This window comes from Paralichthys olivaceus, chromosome 6 (genome assembly GCF_024713975.1).
Source record: "Paralichthys olivaceus isolate ysfri-2021 chromosome 6, ASM2471397v2, whole genome shotgun sequence".
Taxonomy (NCBI): domain Eukaryota; kingdom Metazoa; phylum Chordata; class Actinopteri; order Pleuronectiformes; family Paralichthyidae; genus Paralichthys; species Paralichthys olivaceus.
This window is the reverse complement of record NC_091098.1, coordinates 15892351-15919773: the sequence shown is the minus strand read 5'-3', so window position 1 is coordinate 15919773 and position 27423 is coordinate 15892351. Positions and strand designations below refer to the sequence as shown.

At 41.1% G+C, this 27423-nt stretch overlaps 2 protein-coding genes and 1 long non-coding RNA gene across 3 annotated transcripts in view; all 3 read right to left on the bottom strand.

Moving 5' to 3' along the window:
- Nucleotides 1-4246: 4246 nt before the first annotated feature.
- hoxc11a (homeobox C11a) lies at nucleotides 4247-7898 on the bottom strand. The gene is made up of 2 exons (XM_020095971.2): nucleotides 6752-7898; nucleotides 4247-5274 (listed from the first exon to the last, which is right to left on the bottom strand). The coding sequence occupies exons 1-2, from the start codon at nucleotides 7620-7622 to the stop codon at nucleotides 5042-5044; spliced, it is 1104 nt and encodes a 367-aa protein (XP_019951530.2). The 5' UTR covers nucleotides 7623-7898; the 3' UTR covers nucleotides 4247-5041.
- A 9055-nt stretch (nucleotides 7899-16953) lies between these two features.
- Nucleotides 16954-20990, bottom strand: hoxc12a (homeobox C12a). The gene is made up of 2 exons (XM_020095975.2): nucleotides 20316-20990; nucleotides 16954-19091 (listed from the first exon to the last, which is right to left on the bottom strand). Exons 1-2 carry the CDS (start codon nucleotides 20902-20904, stop codon nucleotides 18853-18855), a joined length of 828 nt encoding a protein of 275 aa, XP_019951534.1. The 5' UTR covers nucleotides 20905-20990; the 3' UTR covers nucleotides 16954-18852.
- A 4892-nt stretch (nucleotides 20991-25882) lies between these two features.
- LOC138410534 (uncharacterized) overlaps nucleotides 25883-27423 on the bottom strand; it is a 52006-nt gene continuing 50465 nt past the window's right edge. The window contains exon 3 of the long non-coding RNA XR_011243244.1: nucleotides 25883-25983. This is a non-coding gene — a long non-coding RNA (uncharacterized lncRNA). The remainder of the gene's footprint in view (nucleotides 25984-27423) is intronic.

The following is a 27423-nucleotide window of genomic DNA, read 5'->3' as shown; positions in this document are numbered from 1 at the left end:
TTATTTCATTCAGTCAGTTGTTGTCATGATTTGACGCGTACTATTGTCGGTGTGGAGTTGACCTTAGCATTGTGCATAACGCAAGAACACAATCAGGTGAAATGGTGTAGTACACAAAATACTATGGCTACTTTATGTTCCACTAGTACCCCCGTAAGCCTTGTTTAAGCATGTAATGAGTATTGAACTTAAAGGGGCGAATCAAAAATGTAGAGCTTGAACATTTCTGCTTTTAAAAACGTTCTCATGTGGTGTTTCCAGTTCCCAGATTCTTTTTCTGACATAGAAACAAACGAAATCCATTAGTATAAGACCGACAATTTACTTTCCACAAATATTTATTATATCATCTGTTGTTAATTCAAACTATTTCAGTTTTAATTAAAGATTCAAGTCACTCAATGATAGATTATTATTTTCTTATGTGTGTTAATGCTGCGTTAATCTTCGAAGGATTTCTTCACACACGTACTCAGTTTGTAACCAACCCTGGCCTACACACACACACACACACACACACACACACACACACACACACACACGGAGTTGACTCAGACTGTATTTTACCACGGTCTTTACACTTGTCTAAACTACAGCCCCATACCTTCGCCCCTTAATGGTGGTCCAATTGATTCCAAACCTAGGGGCTGTTATATTATTGCGAACAGGTATGGGTGTTGAATGCTCCACGACAGAAGGCGTGCTAGCGGGTTTCCTTATTGTACTAATCAGGAGCCACTGGGGCGACACAACTAATTTGCTCCTGGCAGCCACTTTGAAATATCTTTCCAGTTGGATGTGCGGAGGTTCTGCTTTGTGTCCTCTGTCATGCTGCTGTCCACTCCATGCGCAACTGCAAATTTATGGTGCCAGAATCATATAAGTTCTTAATTAAAAACCAAAAGTGGCAACCGCCAACAAAGTGCAGCAGTATTACATTATTGCCGCTGACGACCACAGCAAACACGCACACACACAAGCTCAGCAGCCGCCAAATCGAACTGAAAACTTTGTTGAGATTAAGCTTGGTGCATGGCGACGATAAATAAATAGCACGCTGCAAATGCTCTAATGTAAAGGGAAGCGTTTTGAGAGTTATTTTGTTGCAGCAATAGCAGGGGCTGGTTTTACAGCGTCGAGCTGTTTTATGGGCCTGTAGAACAGGATAGGTGCTGAGATGCGAGTAGTACACTGTGGTATAAAACCATCCAATAGCCTATAACCCATTGATTAGCATTTGCAGAGGAGAAAAAAAACTAGAATACCCCTGGAGTTACCTCATAGTTAAAGATAAAACACCAACTCATTTAACAAATTAACTGTTGAATAGTTTTTACGCAGGAAAATATTTGGAAATGGTTCAAAACAAAATTGAAAAGCATCTTCATTGGTATGGAGCTTTATGCTTTAGTGATATTTTTTATATACACTACATTTTGTGTTTTTGCAAGTTGTTCTTTTTTCCAAGCTGTTAATTTTAATGCAAAGAAAAATTGATTGCGTTTTTGCATTATTCAGCAATTATAAGAACGAAGTAAATCCTTGTGTTACCATTATTTACTATGATAAATACGTTTATAAACCTATAGGAATTTAAATTATATACGTCAATTTTAATACACACTATCCTGGATTCGAGAGGAAAGTATTTCTTTAGTACCAATAAATGTCCCTAAGATAAACAGAAATGCTGGTCTTATTGGTCGTTTTGAAGTTTTATAATTCTTCAGAGTAAATCCTCAGACTGAATTAATTAATTTTCTTTTTACATTTCAAATTAATCACAACAGAATTTATCCTCTAGCGCCCCTGGTTCACCCCATCTACATAAAACACACACACACCGCCATTTTCCCTCTGCACAACTCCCAAGTGCACAAGCTACAGACACGAGCCATGACAGGATCTGCCTGGACCGTCCTGTCACACAGCGCATCACGGAAGAGGATGTCTCTCTGCGACTAATAATAGCCTACTACTCTGATGTCACCGGGGCATCCATCTCAGGAAACGTTTTCAAGATTCCGTTGAGGAAACAGAACCGGCGCAGAGGCCGGGAGAGCGCCGGCCCCCGTGTGGCTGATGGACAACATTTGCAGGGGGAGCCTCTGCAGCGCTCTCCGTTTGTGACGTTCAGCGTTGGGGAGAACTACAAATTACCCACGTCACCCTCCCAGGGCCAAGGTTGGTGGGTGTGGCGAGAGAGGAGCCCCTATAGCCTTGATCTCCGTGTGCATCGCCTTTCTTTTGTCAGAACGGCCCCCTGTCCTTCCTGATAATACACTGACATATGCAAATTGAGCTTTATCTCATTCCATGCAGAGAATATACATCCCAGGGCCCTGCTAATATCATAGATGCGTGTGCGTAAAAGCGCGTGGGGACAACTGGAACGCGCCACGCTCCACCCCCTTTTTTCATTTCCTTTCTTTACATTAAAACCGCTTGAGCCCTGATCAAGACTTGAACCTTTATCCCGACTTAAACCAGGTGACCCTCACCTTCACTGAAATAATGGAGTTAAAACATAACCACGCAAAACTGCATTGTAAAAGCGCCTCGATCCATAAAACAGCCTGAGCAGGAGTCACATCTAAAGCAAGGAATCCCACATGGATGAACACACACACGCGGATTCACACCCACTATCCAAACCTTCATGTTTGAACCCAGGCGACAGAACCACCCATTACGACAGGCACACCTCGACAGCCACACACCAACGTGTATTTTTTTCTTTCTTAAGAGAAAACAAATATAGGTCTACAGTTTATACCAACATGTTTTAGAACGCCTCATGCGTGAAAACGTATACATTTTACAAGGACAATAAAGTGTATTTACTGGGCGTGCTAAAGCTGGCAAAGTTACCTGCTGTAGTTTAATGTGAGGGGTCAAAGTTGATCTCTGTACACATTCCATTTTCTGTTCCCACTCACTCTCATTGGCCCTTTCCGCCGCTGCACACATTTCCGGGCTAAAGGGGCTCCTTGATTCCGCTTTATTGCAGCGGGTTAAAGGTGAAGGCCTTGACATTATTGAAGTTCAAAGACTACATTTAATTATAAATTGTAGTTAATGCACACGTGCAATCATCATGCACATATGTTGAGTGGTCATGGAATACAATGCGAAATGCACTTGCGGTCACATAAGGTAGGCAACACACACACACACACACACACACACACACACACACACAAACACACGAAAAAAAACAACAAAATACCAACTAGGATTTCCTTTCCCTCCTGACACACAGCCCAATTAGTCAACAATTATTTATTCATAAGTGATGTGTTGAAACAAGATGAGCTTTGGGGTCAGCTCAGGCAAATAGACTATTATTGTTTTAACGCTTGGCCGCAACAGAGCTGCAAAACATTTGCATTTTACCAGATCTTTCACAGCCAAGATATGAAAATAAAAATACATAATAAATATAATCAAAATTACACGGTTTAAAAAAAATCCTACTCTGACAAAAGACTGGATTTTGTGGAGTTTTCCAATTTTCAGCTAAGAAGCATGGACATGACAGCAGTGTGCAGAGGGGTTGAGGTTACCAGACTACACACAGACCGAGTTCATGTCGAAGCTTCTTGGCAAGTTTTTTTTCTCTCGGACATCCAGTCTTACTTGTTTACTATTTAGTGCAGAAGTGAACGTCATTCCTCCGAACAGACGGAGCAATTAAGAGAAAAAAATAGCCATTTAGTGCCCCTGTCTTTATGGCATGTGTCTAGACTACAAGAGTGGCGATTCCATTTAGTGGGCACTAAAAGAGGTTACCCTTCCAACTCTCTTTCTCTACATTTCTAAGATCCTGGCTCTATTTTGGTTCAAACCCTGTGCTATAAAAAAAAAATCCAAACGTGATCTCTCAGAGTGGAGTAACCTGGAATTAGACAAGTGTAGGCCCGCTGACACCTCGGTTTCACAACCGCCACCGAAGCTACCACAGCAAATGTGTGTATCACCATGAACTGGTCCTTAACACAATCTGAGAAAAAATAGAAAGTGTACACGTGTTGTGTGTGTGTGTGTGTGTGTGTGTGTGTGTGTGTGTGTGTGTGTGTGTGTGTGTGTGTGTGTAAACCAACAAGCATACGCACAGTTGCGAGAAGTTGCTCCGAGTCATGACAAAGGCGAACGGAGTAAATATTGCGACTGGTGCGGAATAAATAGTCGTGAGTAAAGGTAATTGTGATGATAACAATAGCACAAAAAGCACAAAGCCATTGAGTTTTGCCTATACGTTTCTGTTTATTTCATAGGTATTATATTAATGATACACAGGCCGACGATCTGCTCCTCTTCTCTGGAATCCAAAGCACCAATGTCTCAAGCAAATAATTTAACGAGTGTTAAAGCTGTTTAAAGTTGTGGGGCACTGTATTGAAAAAGGGAAAGCAGCAGGGATGAGGGGAAAAGGTAATTCAACATACGCCTATTTACAGTCACGAATGCACATTGCATAGGCTACTCTGTACAGGGGGGGGGGGGGTATACTTTCACAGATTGGACGTCACAGTTCTCACTGGCAACAAAATGCAGCCTGGAGATTTCCTATAACTTGTTCATATACTCTGGCCGAGAAATAATTAGATAATGATTTGCTATATACAAAGACCAGAGGGAGGAAGTGGGGAGAGAGCGAGCGAAAAGTTGTCCGCGCAAGAAGGATTCAAACTGGTTTTTGTTACATTTGATATTATTAACAAATATGTCTATATGAACAATAGAATAAACACAATGAAGAATCGTGATAAATAGAAGGACATATTCAAGAACAGCATATAAATGATTATTCTAACCACGTAGGCCTTTCTGGGGGGAGATCAGCTAGAAATTCTTCGCCGCCCGCAGGGTAATAAGAAAATGGCGACTTTATCCCATGCTGGCCTGTTCCTCCCACTGTCCACTTTTAACATTGCACTGTTGGTGATATGGGCTCCTTTAGAAAACGGTGATGCCCTCAGTGAGATAAGAGGAGGCCTTCATGTCACCGAACAAACACTGTGACACTTTCTGCTCCTGCTCACAAGAGGGGGTTTCCAGAGAAGTACTGCAGGCGATCCCTGCTCAGCTTCTTCTCTTTCATTCTTCTATTCTGAAACCAAATTTTAACCTGGCGGTCGGTGAGGTTCAGCATTCGGGACAGCTGAAGCCTTTTCTCTTTGTTGATGTAAACGTTAAAGAAGAATTCCCGCTCCAGCTCTCGAATCTGAAACTTGGAGTATGGACACCTCTTCTTCCTTGTGCGAGGAGTGTCTGGAGACCAAATGAAAAATTATATATTTTTTTTAAAAATACAAATATTTCTCAGAGTGCCATATGAGAGAAAAAAACAGCAATCCTATCAGATTAATTTATAATAATAATGATAAGTACAACATTGGGCAGAAAAGCTTTAGAGCTGAGGAGGCGAGTGAATTCCGTTTCAGTGGCATCATTAATGATAACATTTCAGTCAACATTCATCCAGCAGTTGTAGCCCAACTGAGGCTATCAGATAAACCAGCCATAAAGAGTGTTAAATATCCGAATCGCTCGGTGTAAATAATATCAACTTACAGCTTCTAAGTACGTGTTTATCTGTTGTAAATATACAACAACAGAAGTATTTCACCGCATTATGTGCGTCACATTCCTCTGGAGCTAAACTAACTATTTACACAATCTTTTGGCAGTGGGATGAAATGCGTTGCCCATGTTTTGCAGTGGCCTCTGCAGACCTCTGTGGCCCAATAACTTACTATCAAACAGGTGACTGGGGAAGTAGATTATTTCTTTTATTGGGTTTTTTGCTGTGCATGTGTGTGTGTGTGTGTGTGTGAGAGAGAGAGGGAGAGTGTGTGTGCAAGAGGGACAAACATGAGCTTGAGCTAGCTTGTATCTACAGCCTGTCTGCATGGGCCAATGCAATGTACATGAGGCTAAACACAGAAATAAGAGCTGCTGCAATAATGACAGTCCCACCATTATATCAAGCAGATTTTTGTACTCCATGCAAGATTTTCAAATTAGCATTTTGTCAGATTGCATGCAAAGCTTTAGTCTTAAGGTGAAATGTCAAATATGAATTTAAATTTAAGCCTTTATCAGGGGCCATTGGGGCTATGGTAAAATATGCAGACCTATGCATTATATGCAGGAAGAATAACACAGTGATTTAGTTTCTGCCTGTACATGGATAAAACGGTCATAATATTTATATAGACAGATAGATAGATAGATAGACAGACAGAAAGATGGATAGATAGATAGACAGAAAGATAGATAGATAGATAGACAGAAAGATAGACTGATAGATAGATAAGGACGCATTTAACCGTAAAGTGTGTAATACTCTGTGCAGCAGGTCTTTTGCGGGCAAACCCAGTGCTAAACGAAAAATTCACAAGACGCCAAAAGCAATGTTCTGCCCAATTGGTTTTTACTTTCGACAGCCCAACGAGAAAATCCCTTAAAATTCCTAACGCAAGTTCACGATCAAAGTTAACATTTGTCACAATAGCTCTCTCTTAAAAATTTCACAGACTCTCACCATACAGGCGTCTGTGTATAACATCCCCCTTTTCTCAAAGCGCTTTCCCATCGTAAAAATTCTTCCCGTTGCAAGAAAGAGCTTTGTAGGGTTATAATAAAATCCTTTGAATGCTTATAAAACTCCACATAAAATCTGACCGACAAAACACCGGGCTAGTCCCCTTAACCTTCCCCCATTTTACAGCTTCGGTATACCTACTCGAGTGGCTGCTCTTGCTGGCGTTGCCGTCCTTGGTTGTCGCGGAGGAAGACGTGCATGAGCCTGAATTTGTATGTTCCTCCTCATCGTCTGGATCTTTTTCCTGCTCCGGGGCTCCGGGTACCGAGGCTGCGGGTTGTTGCTGCTGCTGCTGCTGCTGCTGGGAGTCGCCTTCCAGCTTTCCCCCCTCGCCCTTTTGTAAACAATTGTCTGACTGATTGTCCGTGCTGCTGCAGTATGCGGTCTCGAAAAAGCGGTCGAAACCTTGCGGGAGGACGTTGTTTTTCCCCACGCCGGAGTAAAAACCTGTGGAGGGGTGATTGGAGCCCGGGTGGGTGTGATGGTGATGGTGGTGGCTGTACACGCTCTCGTTCTTCATAAGCATTTCTGTCATGGTGGATGGTGGAAGACAGTCCCTATGCACCAGATCCTCTCCCGAGTAGCACGATGCATAATTGCTTCTGTGGTGCCATTTGCTGGCAGGGTCTAAGCCGTATGAAACTTCCCGTACCGGCTGCACTTGAGACAGATTTGTGGAATAAGGGTAGCTGATTTGCCGGGACGGGGCCTGTGGAAGAAACGAGGAGACGGCAGAAAACTCGGGGACGTAGTAGGTGCAGCTGGGGAGGTAGATGTTGGACGCGCAGCCCGTCCTGTCCCCAAACTCGGATGTCCGGTCTTTGCGCGTCTGGGAGCAGAAGTTGCCCAGATTCACAGAGTTAAACATCTTTCTCTCTCTCTCGTACTCCGTACTATAGATAGATGTTTTGGATACGAGCTGCAGCAGAAGGGGAAAATTTGGGAAGGCGAGATGACGCGCAATCCGTCTAAGTCGCCCCGCAGACACGTGATCGAAAGTAGATATTGTCATATATCAATTTGGAAGAGTTGGATGTGTAGGAGTGGTTGGCTTTAGGTATGATCGAGGAGGTTCAAACGAATATTTCTCAAACACCACAGGCGCACTAAGAAAACTAGTAACAGATTCCTGTTTGCTGGCTTATGACAATTAGAGAGATGTGTTGCTGTGTGTGTTTATGTTTATGAGCTGGTGGCAGGCTAGCTAAACAGCTCCAGCTCCTTAAACAGGCATAGCACAAACTGCAGAGTGCACCCACTGCCATGTATATCATAGTATTATGGAGTGTAACAGGTAAGATTATTATTATTATTATCACTAATATTTTTTATTATTATTTTTTACAAATACTATTCACCTACAAGTACTGAACACATTTTAATCACAGAATGAGCTTTTTTATTTTATTTTATTACTAACACTGTTGCACACAGAACAAAATCTGCATTAAGAAACGAGGATACGCCCAATAAGGTATAAATCTGTTCAAAAGCAAAGCCCATGAGCTCATTCATCGTTTCGCCATTTAGAAAAAGTTTAAGTGTGAATGAGTCGTGTTCCTCTCTGAGACTCCACAGGACATTTTGTGATCTCTGAATATGCAGCAGATCTTTTCATAGGGCTTACATTAGCTCTTTTGATCCCCCCCTTTCCATTCTTGAATATAGTGGCTACATAAATCTGCTGCACACGTGATTATCAGACAGAACTGTGGATGAGCCGGGCTCGTCTGTTTAGAAACATGCAACATATCAATTTATCCATATCATTTAGTTCTTCTTATTTTTAACTCTTTTTTTTATTTATCTCTCCTTCACAAGGTGGAGAAAATAAAAGCTGGATCAGCGGTGGACGAATGCGATTATGCTGTAAAGCTGCAGCTGAACGCACGTTGAGGCACAGTGGAAAGCACAGCACACATGTTGACTGAAGCAGCTAAAGTCATCGGCCCCACTCTCATTATTCCCTTTGACTTTGGATCATGACAGAGTCCATGAAGGACAACTGCGCATTTCAACACCCAAGTTCCTGGAGTTCCTGGTGGGGATACTACTACAGCTGAAGCCTTGAAAATGAGCTTCTCCTCCAGTGGAGGAAATGTGCCTTTATTACATAAACACAAACTCAGGAAAAAACCCCATTACTATTATTATTCCCCCTCATACTGATGATGTCAGCATTATTCCAGTGTGGAGTAGTTATTGACAAATTCACTCAGATCATCCCCGCAATGTCTGAGCCTCTCTGTAAAATGTTAAAACACATATTTTGGGATATAATATCTGAATCACCTGTCGATCACATCAGATGTTTTGGTTTGCAGTTTTTTTTCTGTAAATCTTAAAAGCAGAGCAACAATTACTCTTCTTGTAAACGGCAGCTTACAGGCCACACTCACACAGGGCATATTGACCAGGCAGCATGAACGTATCCGACGTTTTCCTCTAAAATAAAATAAGACCCAGCTGATGTTCCAAGCTGCTGTGATCATTTTATTCTCCAGCAGAATGTCGACATTTATCTGTGAGTGAATGTTAAAAAGAAAGACGTGTCGCCCGCACTTTTTTTCCCCTCAACAAAATGTAATAAAATGAATGGTTTGGAGAAAAGATGCGCCTGCGTGTTCTTTCCTGCGTCATTGTAAACTTTTAATTGTACTGTTGAGGGCCATCTTTGACTCTTTATAGACTAACTGATACTATCACATGGCGAAATTAATATGATGGCCCATTGTTTATGATTATAGGCTGCTTCCTAAATGTTGCAATAGACTCTTGAATTATTATCCAATATTCCAATAACGCCATCGCTCTATTACGAACAGGCCTGTATGGGACACCTGTGTTGTTTGGAAATAATGGGAAAACAAAGTTAGTGTTTGTGGTGCTCCTAAAATAGCGAGGGGAAGAACAAGCAGAATCATCAGAACTGCTTGGAAATGAGAGTCCATGCACTGCAGGCGTATTTGTGGAGGAAAAAAAGAAGAAGGTGGCATTGGCATTAGCTTGTTTATTACGCCACAGACAAAAGGTTGCCTCACATGATGCATCCTGCATCCAAGTACAAAGAAAGCAGACAGCTGTCCAGACACAGCACTTGAATTTGACCACTAAAATTCTCTCTCCGTCCACCATAAAACTCCGAATGGCTGTAGTAACGCTAAATTCCTTTGTTCTATAGAAAACCATAAACGGTGAGAATGACAGGAATTTGGATTTAAGCGACGAGAAAATTCTGCACTGGTGAGCTGAGTTTTCACACCGAACAGCAGAATGCGTTTTTCTGCACTTGGAGTTTACCCGTCCGTGGAAGAAACGCAGTGGATTAAAGCCTTAATAATATATGAGAAGCCTCACATTTTGCGTTTTGAGATTTTTTTAATTTGACTGAAATATTTGAATATTTCATTCAAACGAATCACAATAACGGAGCTTGACGAACTATGTAAATGCACGAATTATAAGTATATTTGTGCCCCGTGAATCGCAGCTACTGATGCAACGAACAACCGTAGCTATGGAGATATTTGTGTAAACATCTTGGCCTGTAGCCTGTATGGACACATGCTCGACACATGCTGCACCAATAGTGTTGCGCAGTTGCATAACAATAATAATAATTCGCACATTAAAATGTCATGGTTCATTTTATCAGTATGAACTATACACAGCGCCCTGGTATCAAAGGATAAAACACAGGACTTGAATTTGAGGATGGATTTCAACAACTGAAAAGCCGCAACACTAAATGCTTCATGATAATGGTTCATGAATTGCGACATTTAAAACGTATCCGTGCGTCAACATTAGTCCGATCGTAATATCATCTGCAGGAGAAAAAGGGGCTATAAACAAAAGCTACAAACTCCTCTTTCATCAGGCAATAACAGAAGACAGCCCAAAACAATATTGTCAAATCATTCCTTCGTCATAATCATTTCAATCGTGCGCTTTAACGCGGTATAAATAAGTAATGTGCGCGTGTATGAATAAGTGGTGCACAAATAAAGTTTAAAAGTTAGAGCTTCTTTATCAAGACAAGTGAAGAAGCGAAAAAGGAGGGTTTAAAAAGAGTCCACAGCACACAGGAGGAATTGAGGCGTTTAAAGAAATGGGAAATCGCACTCCCGGCTGCGTTTAGGTCGCAGTATTTGTCATAATGTGACAAAATATGAGCAGTCAGCGTCCATCACTTGGCAATATCCGCCTTCTGAGAGTTTAAACACAGGATTTTCTAGCCTTGGAGCGCCCAGAACACTAGTCAAAAGAATAAGGTTTACCATGTGTTTATTTCCCTGAATGAACGAGTCACAAGCAGCTGATATTCCGCTAGCAGTAGGACCCAGGAAAGGTTGATTTGGTTGCACCAAATGAACAGACTAAGCATATGCAGAGTTTGCACGCAAAGGGATCTGTATCTGAGTTATTATCGCATGCTCATTCTGTGTTAGAGGAATTTATACAAAGATACATAATATTACAAACGCAGGTTTAAACAATCTAAATAATATTCTAAATATTCAGTTGGGTTCCTAAAGCAAAAGTGTTGCAAACATTTGCCATTTTACGCATAAATATCACTGTTGAAGCTTTAACTTTACAACTGTGTCAGAGGAATTTCAGCTATGTATTGCTACCAAGCACCATAATTACAATGGTTAACCTAGGTGTCACCCTCTTGTTAAGAAGAACTCTCAGTTTAAAAAAATGGTGCACCTAAATATTACAGTGTTTTGGCTTCGTGTCGATAAATCCTGTGCCAAATGACACAACATCGACCAAACACACACACGCACACACGCTCAATGGGCTCACTTCACCAAGACACTACAGCACAGTTAGCTGATGTCAAGGCTAAATGTGGGGAGCCCGCAATCATATTACTGTCCCCTCATGGCCTAGATAGGTTTAATTGGATGTAAGTCGGGCAGTTAAACTTGGTCGCATGAGTTGCGAACAGTTTCAAGCAACACTAAAGAGCCTTGTTTCCTTTTTTCCTTTTTTTACTGAGGTCTCTGTGAATGCAACGAGCGTGGAGGGTTTGTGGTGACAACAATGGCTTACAAGATAAGGATGTGTGTTATTGTTACATTTAGAGCAATCTCCAGAGTGTATTTCTCTTTCAACCACCAGCACATAAAGCTTTCACAACAATGTGTTAACTTTTTTATTAGAAGTATTAAATGATATCACATCACAAGAAACCGTCCAGTGGTGACTGCTGGTTCCAGCTCTTGTGTGTTATTTAGTTGTCCTGGAAAAATCCGGAAGTGATTTGAGCAGAGGAGCAGCCAACACTGAAGTGGATCCATCTTTGGATAATTTCTAGATGAACTATAATTAAGCTCGAGCTGGATATCTTGCTCAAATTTGATTAAAGTAAAAAAATGAATGGAGCATTTATGTGGAGGGAGTGTTGTGGCTATGTGGCCCTCCACATGCCGATATATTTAAAAATAGAATTTTAGGCGCAGCCTGCAGACCTCTAAGAACAACACACTTAATATGAATCACATTTGGAAATAAGCGGTGATAATGTTCCCAGGGTTCTAACACAATTCAGCATTGATCATCATAGATAAATAGTTGTGGTTTCTGAAATTACTCACAAGACAGCAGAAAATTAAGCACGACTTGCGAAGCATTACGCAGCGGGTTGTTTTTAAGTGTAATGGTTTACAAATAATTTATTTAGTTTGGTAACAAAAATTCCTTCGTGATAAAATCTGACAGTGATCATGTAGTGACATAACCTTCGTGTTGACAACGTCTGAGGCAGGCGTTTCACTTGAAGCTTCTTCTTTAATTATTTGGTTAAATCTTGTCTGCTGTCACCAGAGTGATTCTGGATAAAGTGTTAGGTATGCTGCATGCAGGAGCACAATCGGTTGACAAATGGAGTGAATCTTAAGTGCACAAATTGTCACGGAATTGATTCATCATAATAACTGGAATCAGTGCGAAATCAGCAAATATTTTGAACATGTATGTCCATTGGGGCGAAACGCGCAACACTTGTTTCCTTTCGCACCGGGGGTCAAAAGCATTATTTTAGTTTGCGCTGGCCTTGCACGGAAGCGACTCAGTATGTGCACCAAAAATAGACGCTATGAGCTTTACGCTACAGACTCAGATATCTTTGAAATGCCTGCTCAAACACTTAGTGCTCATGTTTGCTTTGCCGTCTGAGCTGCACATTTTCCAAGCGCTTTTTCCTCAGAGCCCAGACCTTTAAACACAGAGAAGCTGCACATCAGATATCGATATTCATATTAGAAAAGCGGATTGGACTGCGTGTGCACCGAACCAATACTGGACAAACTTGAACAGGTGACAGAATTTTCCATCTAAAATGGCAAGAGCTTTAAGCAGACACCGTCGGATGTGCAGCTCTGTTCTGCATACTTGACCTTCAGTGAGTGCGTTAGGGCCCAAAATCGGCCTGGACAGTCCACCTCCAAAATACTCAACATTTCAGAAAAATACTATAGAGAAGGTAAGAGAGAAAAGATGGAGCAAATTGTGACTGAAAACGGAGGTTAAATAACAAAACAAATATGACTGAGGAGAATACCATTTCGGTCAGTGACAAATATCGTACTGTCTCTTTTAACTGCGCAAGATTTCACACGAAATAAGAAATAACAGTAATGCTATAATTGGATAAACAGTGACAGCAAAATAACAACTACCCAGGCTACTGATTTGCGATCGTATCATCAATCTGAATTGGAATTCTGGGGACTTTGTCCATCAGGGACAAGTGGTCTAATACGAATCCGGCAGCAATGAAACCTCCACAATCCGTAATAAGGGTCGCTGGACATGCGATGCTATCTAAAAACAAATTGACAGTAAGGCACATATCAGGAAAAAAAACCAGCTCCTACAGAACTCATTTCAAATCATATCAAAATCAATATATATCAACTGTTAGAGGACTGAAGCGATATGGAGCTTTCACGTCGAGAATCCCACCTATGCTCTGTTTCTATATCACATCAACAGTCCTTCAAAATTTACGCACGTCCACACACACACACACACACACACACACACACACACACACACACTCCACGCGCACTTCAGTTGGAATAACATGGCTTTCCATTTCTCTGGCCAGCTTCGTACCATAAACGGCAGAGGGGTGGCGGGGGCGTAGACCGCATGCCACACAAGTTCTCTGCGAAGGGCACTGTGAAGCTCACTGACCTTTGGGACGCGGAGACAGGCCGCCATAAACAGATTTAGCCAGTCTCAAAGTCAAAAGTGTTCAAGAGCAGTGAAAGACCTATTGTAAAAGACCTGCAAAGCCAACTGAGATTTCGTCCCGGTTTACAATCCAAAATATCTAGAGGTTGTCTGCAGTGATGGCAGATTGTTTTTCTTAATTCTCCCCGAATGCCCCGTGCAAAGTAAATTCAAATACATTTAAATGAATACGATGAAAGGATGTGCAAACTAACATGAGCTGCTGTACAGTGATGACTTTCTACATTTTGAATGAAGGACAGGGGGGTGTTGGGTTAAGACGCAGTGAAATATTTTGTAGTTTTCTGGACGTGAATGCACACAATTATTTGTCAGAAAAAAATGTCGAAAGGAAAGACATGCCCGAATAAACAGACTACACGGAGAGGTCCCGCACAAAATCAACAGATACGCCTGGTTTGAAGTTCAAGTTAAAACTACATGCTCACATATGCGTTTGGCACAGACCAAAGACCAGACTGTCACGTTATTCAAACAAACGATCACACCGTTTTACACAGCAACCATCAAACTAGTCTGCAAACACAAACTACACTGTTTGCATCATTGCGTAACGGTGGTTATCAGGATTCACGATTTGCTCACTGTTGTTCTGATGTTTACTTCAATATCTCCCCATATCAAAACACATTTGAAAGAACAAATCGTATTGTCGCTGCTCTAAATGTCACTTTATACTTTCTTAAGTTAACAGCAAACAGCAAATCTATTTAGTTGTGATCCTGGGTTATATCTGCTTTATCTTTTCCACATCGTATGATTGCTGTGCGCATTTTTACAAGCGCAAATAAAACTGCAAAAATAAATAATTCAGTCTAATTAAGTTATTGCACTCGCTGCTGTTTAAATTTCAACAGCGCGTATGGACAATTTATCCTGAAGCCTTTTAAACAAAGATTTAAAAAATATTTGGAGCATATCAGACCATAAAGATTTTTTTTGTTGCAAAGTTGAGATTGTGCCTTAGAGTCAATCCGGTCTTTGTATATTTTACATATATTATTCTCCTCTAAGCCCTTTAACAAGGCAACACACAAACACAAGGCATTAGTTTATCTCCTTTCATGGTCAACAGCGCGTTTGATAGGCTAAAAAGATTGGAGTAGTTATGAATGATGTCCTCTGGATGATCAAATTCAATACACACAATTTAAGATCTCCCCAGTATTATTTCACAGTCTTTGTTATTATCACATATGGCAGAACATACTTAATAAAGTTACTTGGTATATACTTCGCATGAGCCTTTACAACTAATGTGTTCATTTGATTGAAACACACGGGCATATGACTGGTGCTGTGCGTGCGTAAAATGGATAAATATCCCAACATTACGCATGCATTTGCATTATTATACGCAGACAACAACTAGGACTCAGTTGCTACTATGACTGACATACATGTTCAAAATTATGCGCATTCATTCAGTTGAAATCTTTCTCCAAATCTCAATTTAATCAAATGCGTAAATGTACATGGAGTGCTCTTTTCCGAAAACATAAAACCAGCGGGTCTCATTCATTTATATCAAGTCACACTCTGACTAGAAGCATGTTGGAGACTGAAACAAATATTTAGCTGACGCCTTGGTTTGTTTAGAATATTCACAGCGGTTATTTTGAAAGCCAAAATATATAATCACGTCCGTTTATATATCTGCAAACTGGCGCATTGTAACTCGATCGAATAGCAACGCAACCAGACGGCCTTTTACCATTTATAGAAGCTTCTAGCTCTATATATTAATTCTGCACACTGTGCATACAACACAACAAGAATTACGTGAGCATTATATTGACGAATATACCAGAATGATGGTTCAAGATATAACCAATCCAACTGGGGCAGGTGCGTCTTTGCAGTAGGAGAAAATGGCACAAATATAGGCTGCAGAAACAGCATTATATATTAGACAGAGAAGAGTACTGCAGCAAGGTTTTAATACACCCAGAGACATCAAAGTCCCATGATAATTAAACTCATTATCTCATACAGAATCATAACTGGTCGTTAGTGAGATAGGACTGTGAGGAGCACAATTGAGTAAACGTCATCATACATGTGTGTAAATATGTTGAGATCCTGGACAGACTAACTCAGGAAGGCCTTTCATTGGGTCGACTGCAGGAGAAGCCATGCACAGTTCACTGAAAAGGCAACATGTGATCTCAACATTGAGACAGCACCACAGTTTCCAGTGAACACACTTCACCTAACTGAGTCTGGAAGCTGCTGTGAACAAGACGCATTGATGGTTGTTTAGTGAGCTGATAAAGAAAAACACAGCACGCTGCCCTGCATTGCTTTACACGTCTTTGCCAGTAGGGAGAGCATTGTGTATTTTAGATGTGTTTATTGTACACACATCTGTGTGGTTTATAAAGATGCATACCATTTGAGTAAAAGAAATATATTCTGATGATGGTATGCATTCATAAACCCCAATCCCATAATGCAAACCAGAGAAAGGGGATGAACAGCAGTCCAGGAGGTTTGACTATATGGAGCACTGGGGTGTAACCCTATTACTGCTTTACAGAGCTATTGCGTGTTTAGCTGGGATGTTATAGGCTTGTAGCATACCAGTGACACTGATTAGGTCGAACTTCAAGGAAAACCACAAAAAATGTAAAACAAATAAAAAAAACTCTTGTCTATGGCTGCTATATATAGTGTCTCAGATTACTCCAAAACAGGAATGATATCCAGTGTAAGGTGGGGTTTAGGATATGTATCTGGCCGCCATTTTGCATGGAGAGCTAGAACACCTTTAGTCTACCTTTATATCAGAACGGCCATAATGGAACAAGACCAACCTGTGTGGGCTCCTATTGCTTATAGTTCACAGCATGTGGAATTATGTGCCAACAAAACACCCTCTCAAATGCGACCAAATGTCCCATTAATGTTGTGATCTTGATTTCACTGCGGTGGACACGTGTATTTTTTAAACTGTGTTAGCCTACAGGTCACGTCCAATAAAATAATCCCACCAGTCAGCCCTTAGAAAACCTGATTTTTAAAAGCGGGACACCCGGTGAAGCGACCCAGTGACAGACGGAGGTAACATAAACATTTCAATATTCTGTTTATTGAAGACCTTACGCATATACATTCATATCATTATTACTTTTACAAGACAATGTAGCAATCCTTACAAGCGCAAAGAAGGGAATGCAGTGAGGGACGAAATAAAGGAACGTTAACAAACAGCTACTACAAACAGAGTTTCTTTAAATGACATGTATGGTAAAGGTTCTTGCATACCACTTCTTCTATGCATTTTTGGCAGTATGATATATTTAGGCCTACTTTCCAACCCATACAACCACAAATAGGCTATGGAATGCAATGTTGTACAAGACGATCAATAACATAACGCACCATTACATACCGATAAGGGATCCCAAAATAGGAGGCGAATAGTAACATGTGTAATTTGATTTTACAAAGTTATACACGAGTACAAGGTAAGGGAAGGGACGACATTGAGGACATTGCAAGGAGCAAGTACATTAAGTAGGCCTAATAGGCCCTCCGTCCTTCCACCATTATAATATTAATAATGATAATAACAATAATAATATTAATAATAATACATTCTTTATAGAGGTTTGTGTCAGAAATGTTTAAGGTTTTGTTCGCTTTTGATTTGTTCAGGGGGAAAAAGGTATAAAAAAGTGGCCCGCAGAACACCACTTATAATTATTTCACATCAATAACATGCTGCAAATACTTTTTACTGCTATAGCTTACTCATTATACATGACAGATAATTGCATTCGTCCCGAATTAAGGGAGCACACGGTCAGGCCTATAATTGAGTGTTTTAAATCTTCTACATATTTATTTTCTTCGTGAGCACCAAGTTTCAGAAATGTTCTTTTAGGCCTAAACACGCATTTCCCCACCCGCAGCTGCAGAGTTGGGTGGTTCTCTTGTTTAACCGAGCGGGTGTAAAATATGCTTAACACTGGTGAATATTTTCTTTATATCCATAGAGAGTTTATTGTAAAATATACTTTTTTTTCACAATCGGGACGTGGGTCTTTTAATAGCAGCTCAAAACCGTATTCAACGGTGATCTCACTCGTATAAAGAAATGCAACCCATGCAGGATTCTGTGATTGTTGTGGAGACACGAGAGGCGATAGAAGCAGAGGAATCACCTTTGGAAACTTGTTAGCACATGAACAAAGTCATGGCAATTGCTGTTTCAATGTGCCCCTCATAAATATATGGATATGGATTACGTTGCGTTTTTTTAGTCCTCCCACTCCTCACGCAGACTCCCAGACTTCCTGCCCGTGACCGTGAACGTGCCCACAACGTGTGACGAGAACTATGGAGAGGAGATAAGGAGGAAGCTCCTCTTACACCAATACATGGTGGCTGAGGAAGTTTTAAACAACTATGGGAGCGAGATTGTTCTTCATAAACCATCAGAGATATTATTGCGCGGTTGCGACTAAAGCCAGTCTTCTGGCTTTCTGACTTCACTATTATTTTTTAGGCCTATTCGGATTTTTTACCAAGTGGTCCCGCCGCCTCATTATTTTCACTGACTAAAAAGGGAACTCAACAATGCTGTCATTGTGTGTATATTCCCAAATCTGAGCAACACACATTTTGCATGGTTTACAATTTGGGCGTGGACTAATCTCTTGACAGATAAGGAAAACCAAGAGATGTATCCTACACAGTTCTCACAGCTTCTTTTGTGCGATTATACCAAACATGAGGAAAGTCTCATTGAGAATAGCTTTGAATGACAGTTAGTGGCTTGTTTTTGGGCATGTGTGTAGCCCGCACCTTTAAGAGAAAAAATATATAGGCTATCAGAAAATGTTGTAGGAATTGCCTGCAATTGAAAAGATGGATAGATTGAGTGCATGCATTGAAAGAAGACCTAAGGGAGCGTAGAAGGTTTTGGCTTTTTACTGCCTATCGATTCACCTTCTGCCGCATCTCTAAAAGTAGGCCAAAGCTTGCTCCCTCAGCATGAGTCTCTTCTTCTTCATCCTGCGGTTCTGGAACCAGATCTTGACTTGCTGGTCGCTGAGGTTCAGACGGTCGGAGAGCTCCCTCCGCCGCTGCCTGGTGATGAACTCATTCAGCATGAATTCACCCTCGAGCTCGGCCAGCTGGAGTTTGGAATAGGGCTTGCGCTTCTTTCTGGTCCGAGTGTGCATCGGGTACCACGGGGCACCTGGAGGAGTGGGAGGAGGAAGGTCGGGTGGGATAGGGTGGGGTAGGGCAGGGTTGAGGGGGGATGCAGAGGGGGAGCAAACTACGGATTAGTCACCACAGTAGCAAAATCACGGTCACCTCCAAGGTTATGAGGAGCCTGCGGGGGCGTCACTTGTGGAGAGGGAAGCTTGGGCACTTGGGTGAAGTGAATTTGGCGTTCAATTAATCATTAGACTGGAGAGCATTCAGAAAATGATCTCTACAAGTCAAATGACATTATAGTGACACAACACTGAGTCACTCTGGATGTTTCTGCAGCTCTGGAAATACAGAAAGTATTTCATTAAGCTAGAAGGGGTCTGCGTTTTGCAGAGGATCCAACATTCTGCTTTATATTAGGATCCATCAAATGGACGCCCATGCAAGCTGTCATTTCCTCCACACACAACCAAATTGGATTTGTTGTGGTCTCCCCCCCTCCCCCCTGGGATGCCTTAGACATATCTGATCTCAAATACAATTTCCGGATGAGCAGGGCCAGTCCAGGTTTTTTGTTTTTGCACAAATTTCAATCACAAGTGTTAATTTTATATTTTTCCAGCCTCTGCTATAATAACACCACGAGCATACAGCGGTTTGTGTCACAGGAAGTTTTATTGTTGCTGTTAAAGTAGCATTAACGCGATAATTAAGCCGTGCTTGCAAATACCCCTACTTATTTGCGAGTTTCGGAGCATATTAAATGACTGTTGAGTACACAGCGACAGATATTAATTCTGTTTACGAGTCATTAAAAAGAAAAACTCTCCCTCTTCGATGCAGTCAAGCAAAGCGGCTCACCCCCCTTTAAATCACTGCCCTAATTTGTGTAGATACAAAGTGCAGCAATACATTCACTAAAGTCCACCATCTATATACGCCTGGATCACAGGAGTCTTATCTAAGCTATGTACATGCAATGACACGACTGACTGTTTATTCAAAAGATGGCATATAAGCACTATGATAACTGTACACAGCCACATGGCGTGTGGAGTATTTTAGGGCAACCCCTAGCGGCGTTTGCACACCACGCAAGTACCCTGCAGGCTAATCTATGGGCTGCAAGCTGTGCATCAACACAACCAGCCCTAATGATGCTCTAATACCGTGAGTGTAACCTAGCTGCAGCTTTCTTATTAATAACATACACATGCGCTCGAAATATCACTGTGATTTAACAAAAATAAACAACAGCACCAACCTCCGCCTGCGGCTATGTTGCTTGAATGGCTTCCCGGTGACACCAGGGTCTGTGTGTCGCTGGATGAAGGCTTGCTGCCCTCGTTGAGCAGAGAGGAGCTGGAGTCGGACTCCATTGACTGACAGGATGGCGGATCTTGCGTTAGCTGCTCGGTCCCGTAATCGTATTTGGAGAACGCGGCAGTGTTGCCTATCCCACTGTGCATCCCGTGCTCGGATGTTAGGGATGATGTGTCTCTCGCCCTGTCCTCTCGTTTGAGGCTGCTGCCACCTGAGCAGGTCTCCCTGCTCCCGCTGCCGTTGTTATAATAACATTTACCCTCTTCTGGTCTGCTGATTTCACACGACCGATTGAAAGAAGGGTTAATAGACACGGGGCTGCTAAAGTAGGATTGAGAGTATCCATTGCACGGCTCCGAAGGATTCCACGGGAGGGAGCAAACATTGTCCCTTCTCGGGTAGGAGAGAGACGGTAGCCCCGCCAGTTGTCCCCCTGAGGCTCTAAAATTCGGAAAGTAAAAGGTGTCTCCAGTGTGGATGTTAACCAAAGGTCCCACAAACCCTGGATTAAGGAGATTATGCTCGCCCATTTCCGCGGGCCCGACCAACAGCTTCTAGTTTATTGCAATCTGACATTTAACATAGTTAAACCTGGAGGGGCGCCTGATTGGTCAACCTCAAACCACGTGCTCAGGCTAACTTCTGTTACACATGGTACCACCCACTCGGTCCCTCTCTGACAAAACAAAACAAAACATTAACTTCTGTATTACAGAGGTTTATATGCTTTTTAAAAATACTATAAACCTTTTTATTAAAAATGGAGAATCTTGTGTTTTTCGTGCAGGAGCCCAGGCTGCTTCTCCTTTCCCTCTCCTGGAACTGTCCATGGTCTCGTTTAATATCTTTATAAGCTGGCAAAAGTTTTTTAAATACCATTTCTTATGAAAACTATTTTATTCTCGAAGGATTGGGGGCCGCAAATGACAACTTGTTTTCCAGCAAATTATGGTTGAATCCCACGTCACATAAAGCTGTGATGTCCCAATTTTACAAGCTTGTTTTAAGAAAAGACTGATGCTCATTGCCGCACTCTCCTCATATTTACAGTAACGGGGTCAGCAGGTTGAAGCCACTGGCTCTGTAAAAGAGGACGGATACTCTACAAGGTTACTTTAAGAGGGTATATTTCACCTAATATTCTCGAGTACACCTCACATGAGCAACTTTAACAGATACCTCCAATAAACGTTCGTAGCCAAACTCTGGTGGGATTGTTATACCTCTCGCAATTCTTTTATATGGATTTTACAAGATATCAGAGGGCACTTAACTGATTCATCCAGCCGAGAGTCTCTCTGCTTTATATCACACTAATTAGTTGATTTGTAGATGCGCTTCTGAAGACCCTGAGCAAATATATGATATGTCACACTGCAGCCATCTTTCTCGCAAATAGAGGCCTTGCTTAAAAACAAGGAAAAGAAAGGAAAATAAAAGTTTTCAAAGACTCCACCACAGTGAAAAACTTAATATCATAATATGCAGACGACTCGGGCACTCTGCCAACAGCTGGCGCAAGAATTTCTAATGTGGTCTGTGCTCATCAAACTGGCAAACCATCATCCTCATAGTCTTATGACTGACCTATACTTTTTGCATTCCTCTCCCGGGTTCACAAGCTATACTCCCTAATTGAAAAAATACATCTCGCAGGACTTTCCAAACGTTTATAGCTGCTCTACAGTATAATCAGCGCAGCAACAATTTTGCAAATCCCACTTTCCCCTTTATAAAATTTCATAATTTACCGCCATCCACTCCGGGCTACATATAAGGGAGACAAAAATCAATTTATGGATGTGAAAAAGTTGTCATAACTCAGAAGAGGCGAGCTGCTTGTGTCTCAAATTATGGCTCTTAAAAAAAAGTACATCAAGGGCAAATTGTTTGACTCAGCAATGACACGGAATTTGAATAAGATTTTTTTTTTTTTAAATATATACACCCAGGGACACGTGCACGGACGTCGCCGTCAATCTACTCAAGTTCAGACAGAGTCACGTTGAACTTGATATTGAACTCAAATACTCAGTTTAAATAAAGGAATGAAGGTGAAATTTATATAAATTAAATATGATAAACATAGTCTCTCAGGCTGTAGCAGCTTAAAGTGAAGGCAGCCCAGGCCTTATAAAATAATGTGGATATATTCTGAGCTGCCTCTCTGATTTAAAATCCTCCCCTGAAAACAAAACAGCTGATATAGAAGAATATATAGAAGAGAATAAAAAAAGACTGATTTCATGAAGTGACAACTAGGATCAGGAGCTGGGGATACAGGGTTAGTGCTGCTTGTTACGTGCGGGCTGAATGGTGTTAGTTGTGTGCCACAAAACTGCCGATGAAGTGTTATGTGAGAACATAAGCATTCATTTAAACATTGGTTTGAGAACAGTTTGCAAGTCAGACGATATTGGATCGCTGCGTCCGTCACTCGTGGCCGTATATCCTATCTAACCCAAAGGCAGCAGGCCTCGCTCTCGCCTTAAATAGAAAGAAAAGGTATCAAATGTGTAAACTGGAGAAGCTCTCAGGGATCCGTTGCAGCCTCATCATGTTCCCTGGACCCTCTGCTACTCCTTTCACTGCACATTCTCACATCTCGTTAGTCAGCCCCAGCAATGCAACGCTGCGTCAGCCCGGTGCAGCGTAATATCATGTGCCCCCGGTGTGATGAGGAGAGCAGGGGTGTCTTTGTTAACACCTCACGGCTTCTCGTGTTATTCTAACAGTTACCGTGTACGCGGGTGAGTACCGTGCAGGCTTCTTTACCTCGAGGGGGGAAAGAGGCCATGTGTTGCGCCTCCTTGCCTCGTCTCTCCACGCCTCCGATCCCACTGCTCGCACACAGATCCGCATTTCACATTCAAACAACCGCTCGTCTGTTCAGTGCATCGTTTGCCCGGCGATGATGTCATATCTGACCGTAAGCTACAGGCCTTGTGCTCTCATTTATCAACAAGAAAAAAAAGGAAATGAAAATCTGCAGTTAAAAAAGAAACTTTGTGAAGCGAGCCTACAGCACTGTCAAGGTCACTGTCTAGTACACTGTCTGCTCGATATTGAAATTACCCTCCTGGAATCCACTGGTCCTGTCCAGACAGGGTAATAGCCTAAACAAAGGGCTTTTCTTTTCTTCCCTTTTCTCTCTTTGATTCTCTGCAGGCAGGTTGCCACAGTTATAGCCCTGTGCAGCCCCTCTTAAAGCTTCCTTCATGGAAAACAAACCACCAAGGGAAACCTAAAGAACCCACAGAAGTGGCAACGCTTAGGTGCAACGTTTGGCTGATCTCTGTTTACAACAACACATGATATTTAATGCGGCTGTGCGTCGCGAATAACACCAGGAGATGAAAAATTAATTCTTTACTTCAAATGATCAAGGATAATCGACATCTATCTGGAAATAATTATATTTTAACAATTGTATGTATACATAAAAAGTATAATATACATTTATAGTCAGTCAATCTGAGTAAGCTGTGTATAAATATGCAAATAAAACATCGCAAACTGGCATATAGGCCTTTAGAAAAGCCTTTGTGTCATGGAGACTAAGATTTGAACTTGACCGTCACTTTGGATAAAGTTATGATGTAATAAGTTGTGATTGGATAAGGGGCGGCAACGCATTTGCTCAAATTTGAAAATATTAATTTTAACTTTTCAGTATTTATTTTATTTTAAATTATGGAGTTAACAACTTTTGTGTGTGTGTGTGTGTGTGTGTGTGTGTGTGTGTGTGTGAGAGAGAGAGTGTGTGTGTCTGTGTGTGAGAGAGATCAAGAAATGTAAATGTAAAGTGTTCATGCACTGTGTATGGCTGTATTATTCATGATCAACAAATCATGACATTTCCCAACCACCACACCTGACACACGTCGTCAGTCAGTTTGAATCCATTCCTAAAACACTGTAACGTGCACGTTATAACAGTGCGACTTATCTAATAACCCTGTTTTTAAATGTGTTGAAAATCTTCGTATAGCCAAATATATATAAATAAATGTCAATGAAAAAAAAGAACACAATAAATATTTGAACAAATAAAAACAACTTGGCATGGAAACTCGTTTTGACTCTGTGGTCTTTGCCTGTTCCGATGCGTCATTATTCAGATGTTTCTAATAAATTCAAACAGCAGCATTAAATCAAAATACCCCTTTTGTTATAATGTAAAAATGAAAGTAAACAGGAATCCTATAACAAAACACACGAAAAAGAATACAGGGCAGATGTGGCTTTAGGTGTGACATCTGTATCTGCTGTACCGTCCACTGAAATCAGGCCCTCATCTTTTACACTTTTTCAAACTTTTTTTGCAGTATAATTATAATGACGCACAACTTCATATTTCATAAATATGATAAAGCTCTGGAGGAGGAGTGAGCCCTGAGGTACAGTCATGACCGTGAGAACACAAATGAGCTGAAGTGAAAAGCTCTGCCCAAAATGCAGGCAGTTGCAGCACTTCCTGATATTTTCCCCTGGTCACCACCAGAGGTTATCAGCCCCCTGTCTGATGGCTCTGGATAACAGCGGCCTGCAGCTTTCACGCCCTCCAAACACACACACAACATAAAGCAAACACAACTTTGTCGTCGTTGTAGGATCTAGAGGTATAAACCCGAAGCTGACCAGGAGGAAAAGTGGAAAAGCTTCAAGTTTAGCCTTTTTTTTTTTTTAAATGTATATGTTTGTTTGAAAATTTGCTGTGTGACTTTCTGAGTTTATTCTGCATCGCCTTTTCTTTCGGCAGAGTCAATGTTAATCTCGGGCGCCTGTTTGATTACTGTAGGTGACAAGTTGAGTAAGTAAAAAATTAACTTTCAGGAAGCTGTGTCTATTGCACTGGTCGGGATATGGAATATACTTTCAGATTCTCTTTCACATTTGTACGTAAGAACTATGTGAATTTGCGCACTTGTATAATTCCATATTCCTCCACTTGAATGTATTCTTTTTATTCTTTCTTAAAATCAAATATTTTTGTAAATTAAATAAATTAAATGTACCAACGTTTAAATTATCTGCACATCAACAAATTATTTTGGATAGGATTATATCTGCTATGTGACGAATTTTAGCTCAATTAATATGCTGCTGCATAAATTAAACATTAAAGTGTCTGTGAGAATGTTTAAAATATCAATAGTTAAAATATAAATATTTAAAGTAGCCCTGTTTTTTAAAGTTTAACATTGTCTCACTCCTTTCACACAGAGGAAAATAATATCTCAAATACATGAAGTACAAACTCGCCCGTCACTGCATATCATTCATCATATTTCAAGTTACCTTTCATTGCTGAATGTTTAGTCTTCAGCCTAATATATAAGAAAAAGTCATAAAGCAAAGGCCTGCTGCCACAGTAGGAAGAAAACGGCCCTACCTTTAATCGCTATATTGTGGGCGACGTCGTGTTATTATTTCCTCTCGCTGTGTAGACAGTATGGCTGCTTGCTGCGGATTATGGTGTTGGTGTGAGACGTCAAAAAGTCCTACCTGTCCTTCGTGGTCAATAACGCAGCCTCATGATGATGAGTGCATGAGACCATTGGTGCTTCCAGGGGGCATCGCCCAGAACTACTGCATTTAAAGGACTTCTGCAAAACAAACACAAAAAAAGAATAGAGCCCAAATGTTAATGCAAAGTTTAGAGAGATGGTCAGAAGCAGGTCAGAGGATATCGCTACACTTCCCGTTTTTTACGTATTTATGGCATGCCATTAAGTCCGGCTGTCTAGACAGGGAAATAACACCTTGTTTGCCCACAAACAAACCGCCGGGATCGCTGTCCAGCCCCCTATTTATTATTCACAATCTGCTCTGATGTCAAGGTCAAAGTGACTGCATAGTCATGGTCAAGGGTAAATCTGGAGACCCAGAACTTTCCTGCAGGATTGAAAACCCAGGAACCAGACAAACAAAAACCTGAAGTCTGACGGCTTGGATTGCAATCAGCAGCGGTCCCCCCAGAAGATCTGAGGAAGTTGGAAAAAGTGACACAGTCCTGCCAGCGACCTTCCTACACACAAGTTAAAAAAATAAACTCACTAAATGGCTTTAAGTACAATGTCTGGATAGTATTTCTTTAGAAAGCTGCAACATTTGAATTATCATTGGCTGATATTTAGGCCTCAACCGTGAATTAATTTAACTCAAGAAAATTACGCAAAAGAGACAATTTTCTTTTAATTACGTCTGACATGAAGAATCTTGCGTAAAATGCATTCTTGTCTTAAGTAGAATAAAAGATAACAAACACCAGGTTCCACGACTCTTGGACAAGTATGGCTAAATGTTATTCTCTAAACTATTATTTTCAAAAGTGTGACTGAAGTATTCCAACTTTTGAGCCATTGGGGACTTTATAAAGCTTTATATACGCCCGTATGAAAAGAAGACCTCCTGTATCCACACAAACTGTGAGGAAACATGTTTGTGAGGAGATTTACGCGCACTCGACTGATATTTGCTGTGCACTGATATTTACGCATAGCATGTGATATATTCTCTATATTGTTGTGTATATGACAGGTCCGCCTATAGGAACCTATCGATAATAGGTTCGTATAGACGGCAGAAATAAGTGCGTCCTTTTGCTCAGTGCAAAACTCACCTGTGCTTTTTTTTATTTTTACAAATACTCAAACAGTGTTCACAAGATTTAACCAAAGCGCGTGGCTGCATGACGAATCATCATCTGCATCACAATTACATTCACGCAAGTTTGGTCTTTTCTTTTTTAATTCACTCATGTACTGTAAAGTATGTATAGATCTTGGAGAGAACGATCAAACCAAACTCCTTAAATCACTGGATGGTGACAAATAAAGAAAGGCTTTGATTCGATTCTTAGAGGGTGCGGCTTTTATTTGTTCATCAAACAATAAGAAATTTGTTCTTGTGGAATATAGGACAGAAAACAATCTGTGGTAACCGAGGACATGTATGAGAGCTGAGGCTCATCCCTTGATTCGCCTTTCAGACTCTTTGCTGATGAGTCTGCCAGTTGAACTTGTGCCAAAGTGACAGGTAATACA